The sequence below is a fragment of the Solanum dulcamara genome, chromosome 12, assembly GCF_947179165.1.
Source record: "Solanum dulcamara chromosome 12, daSolDulc1.2, whole genome shotgun sequence".
NCBI lineage: Eukaryota > Viridiplantae > Streptophyta > Magnoliopsida > Solanales > Solanaceae > Solanum > Solanum dulcamara.
The window spans coordinates 8341511-8350253 of NC_077248.1; the positions used below are offsets into that span (position 1 = coordinate 8341511).

At 28.9% G+C, this 8743-nt stretch overlaps 1 protein-coding gene across 1 annotated transcript; it reads right to left on the reverse strand.

Moving 5' to 3' along the window:
- Positions 1 to 747: 747 nt before the first annotated feature.
- LOC129877824 (protein RGF1 INDUCIBLE TRANSCRIPTION FACTOR 1-like) lies at positions 748 to 3498 on the reverse strand. The gene is made up of 3 exons (XM_055953363.1): positions 2926 to 3498; positions 2312 to 2530; positions 748 to 1311 (listed from the first exon to the last, which is right to left on the reverse strand). The coding sequence occupies exons 1-3, from the start codon at positions 3103 to 3105 to the stop codon at positions 1096 to 1098; spliced, it is 615 nt and encodes a 204-aa protein (XP_055809338.1). The 5' UTR covers positions 3106 to 3498; the 3' UTR covers positions 748 to 1095.
- Between the last annotated feature and the right edge of the window lie 5245 nt (positions 3499 to 8743).

An 8743-nucleotide genomic window follows, 5' to 3' on the forward strand; every position in this document is an offset into this window, starting at 1 on the left:
ATTAATTATATTTTTCCAACTTTATCCTTAGCATTAATTATTCTAGAATTAAGAGGCACATAAATAGCTAAAGATCAAAGAATTAACAAAGGATATATTAGTCAAATAACGCTCCTAATTAATATTTTCTTAAGGATTGTGAAAAGTCTTATCATGATAACTAAAATAAGATGGAGTATGGATTAAGTGTCAACTTCAAATCATTATGATTACCAAAAAATTAAAAGAGAAATAATTAGTAAATTCAATACCAACCCAACCAACTGTTTATACATTATTGGATGGGATTATCACATCACATTCTAAAATCCATCACCCTCTAAGTAGTAGTTGTTTGCCTAATTATTAGGCTCCACAATTATATTATATTAGAAAAAAACTCTTTAGTTCAAAACATAAGTTTCAAAGGTAACAAATATAAGGAAATGACCAAATGAAAAAAATAACTCAAAAATTCATTGAGTAGAATGTTGTTGGGGGTTGGGGGGAGGATCACAAATAACCACTTTTCAGTTTCTATAATTAAAAAATAATTATCTATTTTGAATTTCATAAGAGTTCTAATATAATGCATATTTTTCAAAGATAAAATTGAAAAGTGATCCACGAACAATTGACCAAGCTTAAGTTAACTAATTCTTCAATTTATGCCTCTCCTCGAGATTCACTCACTTTCAGAAAGACTTAAAATTTTGATTTGTTGCAACACTATTTCTACAAAATATATTATCAAGAAACAAAACTAGGTAGAATGATAAGAAAGTTGGTTTGCATGTTATTAAACAAATAAAAAGGTTATTACTTTATGTAAACGGCCCATGTGGGTTGGTGGGCCAATGAAAACTATAAAACTAACTCCAACAAACACTTTGCCTTTTAAATTTCTTAATTAAATTAATTACAACGTAGAATAATCTTCCAACTTTTCTAATATAACAAATTGTGCATTATTGCTCTTTTTTCCTTTCCTTTCAAAAGACCCCACCATCTTCAAAAGGAAACTTCATCAACCTTTACAACCCTTCCTTATGTATGTGAGTTGTATAAAGTAGTTTTTTAAATGTATTATTTTTTGGTTAGTTATTATATATTTTGTTATGAGCCAAGAGGTGCTCTATGAGGAATCCCTTTTCTTCTTCTAGCATTTGAAGGGGGTGGTGGAGGGGTGGGTGGGTATATGTCATGTTCTAAGCCTTCACGCAATTGATTTCCTCCTCTTGATGATATGCCTTCACCTCTTTGCAATGCTAGTACTTCATTCTTGGCATCTAAGATAAAGCTTGAATCTCCATTCCTCTTTATTCCTACAAGCTAAGTCATTAAAAACAAATGATATATAGTCCAAAAATTGTAACTCATCTTTCAAGATTACTTCATCATATCTTCAATTGCAATATAGATAAAGATATTAACTTGGCCTAATGGTGAATGTAGTACAACAACAACATACTCAGTGTAGCATCACAAAGAAGCGTCTGGAATGGATAAAGTATACGCATATCTGACCTCTACTTTAGAGGTAAAAGATTGTCTCCGGTAAACCCTCGACTTAAAGATAAAAATAGTCTAGAAAAAAAAGTAACAGAAATAACTAGCCCTATATGGTGAATGTAGTGTTAAAAAGAAATGATATATACTCCAAAATGTAAGTCAAATTTAAAGATGAATTTAATGAGAAAATTAACTAGGCCTATAATGGTGTCATGAATCATTATATATGTAGTGTGTGTGTAACTTGTGAACCCAAAATTGAAAATGTAATAATAGCATTAAAAAAAATTGGTTAATTGGTTATTCTTGAAAAGAATGGTAAAGGATGGCATGGGTATCTATTTATATCTCCCCTAGCTATCCATGTGGCTTCTCTCATAATCAGTAATGGAGTCAGAAATTTGAGCATATGACTTAGAAAATAATTTTTGAACCAATTTTATTATTATATTATAAAAAATATTTTTATCCTATTTATACAGTATAATATTTTTGACGCATCAAATTCAATTGAACCCCTTTCTATAAACATAGCTTCACCTTTGTCAATATGTATAAAATGTCAATCCAAGGCTACTTGAATTTTGAGTTGTGACCATATGATATGATGACGGTGGAGCTGATATATGTATTTTTTGGTAAGGAGTTACAATCAATGATGGTGATCAAGATGTGAAGCTTTATTATTATTATGAATATGTGGGACATTATCATGAACAATGATGTATGAATAATGCAATGTCATGGCCAAAAAAAACAAAATTAATAGGTAAAAAAATGAAGTAATGAATAATATTAATAACAAAATAAGATAATTTACCTTACATCCAAGTGAACAGAAACGAAAAGTGTCCAAAAGGCTTCTTCCACATATTTCACAAACATGAGAACTTGCTTTGCCACTACTCTTTGGTTGTGGCCTTTCATTTAGAAATAAAACTCTTGCACTGTTGATTACATATGTTTGCACTCCACTTATATCCAATACTTTATGAATCTCTGAAACTCTTACCACATCATGATATGATGATCTCCTTATCTATATATTTCAACAACAACAAAATAAAAAAAAAATTACAATTTGTAACCACATGTGGTGAAAAATAAAAATGTCCATATATTCATACCTACTTTCTTTTCCTTAGATTACTTACTACGTAAGAAAAGATACATTACAAGAATCACGGAACCCAAAAATTTTAATTTATGAGTCTTTAAAAGATTAGAATGAGTTGTTTAGATAATAAACATTCCAACCTCACTAAAGTAGCAAAAGGGTAAAAAAAGCATTTGTAAATATTGAGTTTCGCTAAATCTGTAACTATCATCGTGGCACCACACTTGGATCATGATAATAGTCATAATGTGAATGTTCTAGATAGCAAGAATGACTATGGTGCGTGAATTTAAATTAGTCGGATGAAATAAAATTACCTGAATGACTTGATGGTCTTTATGTTTAGATGAGCGACAATAGAAGCAAAAAGCATTGTCATTGCAATCCAAGCAGTACATATTACATTCACTCCGCGCCGCATCACCATGCGTCCGGCAAATTGAGAAAAAAGCCGTATTCAATAAAGGCTCTAGCCACGGTGGAACCAGCATTGTCATCAAACCGAAGAGATCGTCGATTATCGACTTATTGCTACCTACTCAGAATGTAAGACCTTATTCACAGAAAGAAAAAAATAATCGAAGAACCCAATGTGAATTAAGTTAGAAAATAAAGGTTGTTGTAATGATGGAGAAGAATCAAAAGAATTAGGGGAAGAGAGAGAATTTTTAGAGAGAGAAAGATTGGGGTTGGAAAGGGAAGAGAAGAAGGAAGGCCTAACCTAAACTAACAGCAACTTAAAATTCAACAATAAAAACATGGGGGTAGGGGTGGGCGTAATGAAAGTAGATCAGACGGTTGAGAAAAGGGTAAAGGTTGAGATTGATGTTCAGCCGTTGGATGAATTGAGGAAAAAAGAAAAACAAAAAAAGAGAGAGAAAAGGTGTGTGTGAGTTTGGCGCTTACGCCAACTTTGGATGTTCTTTGCGTCTCTATGTAGGCAGAAAAGGTCGGCCATTAGGCTACGTCTTAGCAGAACAGCTCGTCATTAAACGACGTCGTTTACGACTTTTGTTTTTTTATGCAGGTTACACGTGTTGAATTATTACTGGATATTATGTAGGTCCCCTTTCCATCGGTATGGTTTCTTGTTGCAAATTATGTCCAAGATGAGAATGAGTGTAATGTGACCTGCTGAAGTTACTTTAAGACCCTTTGTTTTAGCAGTTATTACCATTTTTTTGTCCTTAGGATTTGTAGTATCTTGAGGAGAATAGAGCTAAAGTATTGCATGGCATTTGGTTACTTGCTTAGTTTAAAAAGAATGACTTGTTTTACTTTGACATAAAGTTAAAAAAAAATTAAAAAAGTTTTTTTTTATGTTAAATGGATTAAAATATCTTTTAATTTTCTAATTTTAAACATGATGAATGAAAAATTGAAATTAAAGTATTGACAAAAAAAAGGGTCATCTTTTTAAAACAAACCAAAAAAAAATTGGTCATTCTTTTTGAAACGGGAAAATATGTTTTATTGTGAAAGTTTTAAAAAATACTTTTTTAAGTAAGAAATAATATTTATAAATTCAATAATTATTACTTGAATTAGCTATATATTTAGAAATTTATTATTAATAAATAATTACAAACTCAGATTTAAAACTATATAAATATTTTGAGATTAAACTATAAATTGAAATAAAATGTGTATTGCTGTAAAGTATTAATTTATATGAAAACGCATGTGATATAGTGACTAGATTGGTGTAATAAGCAGGTGCATATATGGGTTAAGTCCTTTTTATTGAAAACCTCCAATTCTAACTAAAAACAAATATAATTCGATTTATCTTCTTGATTGGCATATTTGGTGTTAGTTTGGATTAATTTGGTCTGATTTTTTTATGTTGAATCTCTCAAGGAAATAATAATAATAATAATAATAATAATAATAATAATAATAATAATAATAATAATAATAATAATAATAATAATATATATATATATAGATGAGAAGCTTTTTTAAAATTTAATTTTGAATAAACTAGAAATAGGTACATAATAGCACCATTGAGCCTCAAAATGAGTTTCTATTTAAATTGCTACTCAACACATTGGCTTCGAAGATGGTTGCTAGCAGAAGTAGCGCTTTAGAAAGCAAAGTGGAGCATTAACAAAGAAATGGTGTAAGCAAAAAGAAAGACACAACGTTTGTGACTGTTCAAGGAGTAATTCCTCTTGTATTTTCCCTTTTTCAAGATAAGAAAAGAGACAATAAGCTCATCAATATTGAAGCTCTCTTGGCAATTGTTAGGCACGCAATACGATAGGCAAGTCCACACCTATATAATGAAGGTGCATTAAAGTGAGTTGATCATGAGCTAATACAACTAATTTATTTTTTATATATATGTGAATTGTGAAGGGAACCTGACATTAAGTAATAGAGTCGATCAACCACAAAGGAATAGATTTAAAGCACCATTATACCCTAATCAAAATAAAAAGAGAATAATAATACATTAATGCAGATGAGAATAGATTCAAACATGTCTAGAAGAAAGAAGATATACGTAGAGGTGTATTGATCTCAAGTTATATACTACCATAATAACTTAATTCATGATTAAAAATTTTAGTAAATTTCTTCCCATATATGAATAAAAGTTGTTCAATTCTCGTAAATTTATAAATTATGTGCGTTCCTTCAATTATTCATATAGAATACTTATAACTAAAATTATGCCAAATACATTCTAAAGGTTATATATAGATATCAACATCTCATGAAATAATAATTAAATATGATGATTGCTCAAGTATAATATTCTTTTTGGAACTAGAAGAGTTTAGTGTTCCTTTTTATTATTTTGCCTCTCACTTTCAACAGTACTTCATTAACTAAAAATAAACAAAATATTATACTTATTCAAATTTCTTTAAAAGAATAAAATAAATTAGGAAAGAGATGTATATAATTATAAAGAACAAAACAAAAAAGAACAGCTGCACAGAGCTGCCGGCTTTGAGAAGCTTATGGATTTCGTTGTTAAATATAATTCTCTAACACAATGATATGCATTACCCTCAATAAACTATAAATTAAAATTATAAATTTGTTTCAATTAATATTAATGTATATAATTAATAAGGATAACATATTTTATATAGTTAATTTAACTATTTAATAGACGTTTAAAAAATTTATATTTATTTAAAAATTTTGATAATATTATTATTGGCAGGGAAGGAGTCCGATACAAAAAAATTCTAAAATTTAAATAGAAAGAATATAATAGAAATAGTTTATAATGTATATAAATGTTCAATTATAATTGAAATAAGTCATAATTTAAGTGTCTAAATGAAATTTAATGACACACTTAACTGCAAGAATATAATTTTGACACTCGACAGTTTCTTACATTTTATTTTTAGATTTTCAGATTTTTGTTTGTCAATTAATTATAGTACGATATTGCAAACAACGGATGTATTAATTTTTTAAAAACAAATTCTAATAATGGGGTTTCTCTATTGTATATGTCTAAGGGAATAATTGCTGAGGGAACTGTTGCTTTTCATACTTTAGCTTGAATATACAAGCTTGTAGCTATGGCGGAATGAGCTACTTGCACTACTAAAAAACTGTTAAAAAACGATACTGCATCGCTTTTTTGGTCAAACTCGACGGAAAAGCAACGCAATCACTTTCGTTGCTTTTTTGCTCGACGCTTTTAATAAAACAACAGATTGCATCGCAAAAAGCGACGGACTGCGTCACCTCTAAATTATTTTTTTTTAAAATATATAAATAAAAATCGACAGACTGCGTCATTTTATTTTTAAATTTTAAAAAAAAAATCAAAAAAGCGACGGACAAAGGGTCCCTGTCCATCGCTTTTGTTCCTAGTGTTCTTGAAATTTTTCAGAAATGCGACGGACTTAGGTCCCTGTCCGTCGCTTTTTTTCTTGGTGTTCTTGAAAATTTCCCAAAAAGCGGCGGACATAGGGTCTCTATCTGTCGTTTTTTTTAAAAAAAATGAAAATTTTTTAGAAAAGCAACGGATTAAAGGACCTGTCGGTCGCTTTTCCTGTAACATTTTTGACAGCTAAAACTGCCCACCTGCAATTAAAATGCAATTCAATAATAATCAATACAATACAATCCAACACAACTAACCAACCAACAAAACACACAATATACATCATAACAAACATAATTAAATACTCAAAACGAATGAAGTCATAATATTTTAAAGTGTTTCAAATTTAACAATTCAAAGTTCATATATTATTCTACAATAATTCAACATTTCTAAAATGCAAGTTGGATTTTTTTGGACAATTAAGGTACAAATTAATTCCAACAAGTAAACCAAATCAAACCTAAGTGTCAACACTGTATGGACACAAATTGATCTTGCAAGAAAATTAATTTTGTCATCAATAAGATCTACTAATGTTGTCACTTATGCTAAACTAACACTTTGTCACTAAAGCACACTCTACAAATTCAAACATATCCTAAGAAATCAAACAAATCCTAAGCAAAATGCAAGTGTTGTACATTGAATAAAAAAATCTAATATATACAATAATTAAAATTTAAAAGGAAAAAATACGTCGACCTTTTTCAATTAGAGCTGAGATGGAGGGTTGGTGGTGGTGGGTTTGGCAGGGTCGAATATTGAAATATTTAATTATATTGTACCCCTGCACTTAAAATTTTGTACAAAAATATTCAACCTTAATTAATTATTTCAAGTATCCTAAGTTCAAGTATCTAAAGTTGAGAATTTATACAAACCAAAATAATTTATAACTACTTAATTAAAAAATTCTAAAGTTCAAGTTCTAAAATCTAAGTTCAAGTAAAAAAATTCTAACTTAAAAATCCTAAAGTTCAAGTTTTAAATTCAAGTTCAAAGTTCATAACTTAAAGTTTACATGCATATCCTTCAAAAATTCAAGAATTCTCAAGTTCAACATTTCTAAAGTTAAAGTACAAACTTTCAAATTTCAAGTATAATTAAAGTTCAAGTATCTAAAGTTGAGAATTTATACAAACCAAAAAAATTCCTATGTACTTCAAATATCCTAAAATTCAAGTTCTAAAATCTATGTTCAAGTTAAAAAATCCTAATATTCAACTTAAAAAATCCTAAATTCCAAGTTCAAATGTAAGTTGAAAGTTCACAGCTTAAAGTTCATATATCCTATAATAATTCAACATTTCTAAAGTTTAAGCTTAATTATTTCTTAAAAACCACAATTCAAGAAACCAAAGTTAATAACTTCAAAAAAAAAATAGTTAATAACTTCATGAAAAATATAAATAATTCACAATTTCTAAAGTTCACAACCTAAGTTCAAATAAGTAAATGCTACACAAAAAAAATTCTAAGTTCAACTTAAAAAATTCGGCTTAAAATTCAAGTTCAAAGTTCTAAATTCAATACAAGTTATGATTAAGTTCTAAGTTGTAATTAGAAGCTCTAAATAAGTTCTAAATTTCTAACTTTTAATTAACTTTTGTAATTACTTCTTAAATCTAACTTTTAACTTCAACAACACTTCAATTCAAATTAAAAAATACCCAAATTTACAATCTAATTCAACTAAAATCCAAAAATCTTCATTCACTAATTCACAATTAAATATACAAACTAACAATGTTAATAACTTTATAACTTCAAAAACACTTCAATTCCAACTCAAAAAAATCCATATCACAAACTAATTCAAAATACCCCAATTCAAAGTAAAATCCTAAAATCAAAACTATAACTTTTTGTTCACTAATTCACAATCAATGTTACAAATTAACTATGTTAATAACATATATTCAATAACATAAATGAAATAAACTAACTAACAATTCAAATTTTTCTCAATTTACAGAAAAATAAAACCCTAACTAAGTTTAACAATGAGAGAAAAAGAAAAGAGAGAGAGGGTCGGATGGAGTACCTGAGAGAGAGGGAGGGACGACGACGACGTTGGCAAGCTACGGCGGGGGTGGGGGTGAGTGTCGGGGTCGAGGTTTAGGAGAGGGGATCGAAGAGAGAGAGAGAGAGAGAGAGTTAAGAGAGTATACAAAATTAAAAAAATATGAGAAGTTGTGACTAATATTTAGTAGGGGCGACGGACAGCGTCGCAAAGTCCGTCGCTCCATTTAAAAAATTTTGACCAA

Excerpts from the sequence above, each read along its gene's own strand:
- LOC129877824 (XM_055953363.1), bottom strand. The coding sequence starts at position 3,105 with ATGACAATGCTGGTTCCACCGTGGCTAGAGCCTTTATTGAATACGGCT. Across the intron at positions 2,531-2,925 it reads AAGACCATCAAGTCATTCAG|ATAAGGAGATCATCATATCA; the intron begins GTAATTTTATTT and ends TGAAATATATAG. Across the intron at positions 1,312-2,311 it reads TCTGTTCACTTGGATGTAAG|CTTGTAGGAATAAAGAGGAA; the intron begins GTAAATTATCTT and ends TTAATGACTTAG.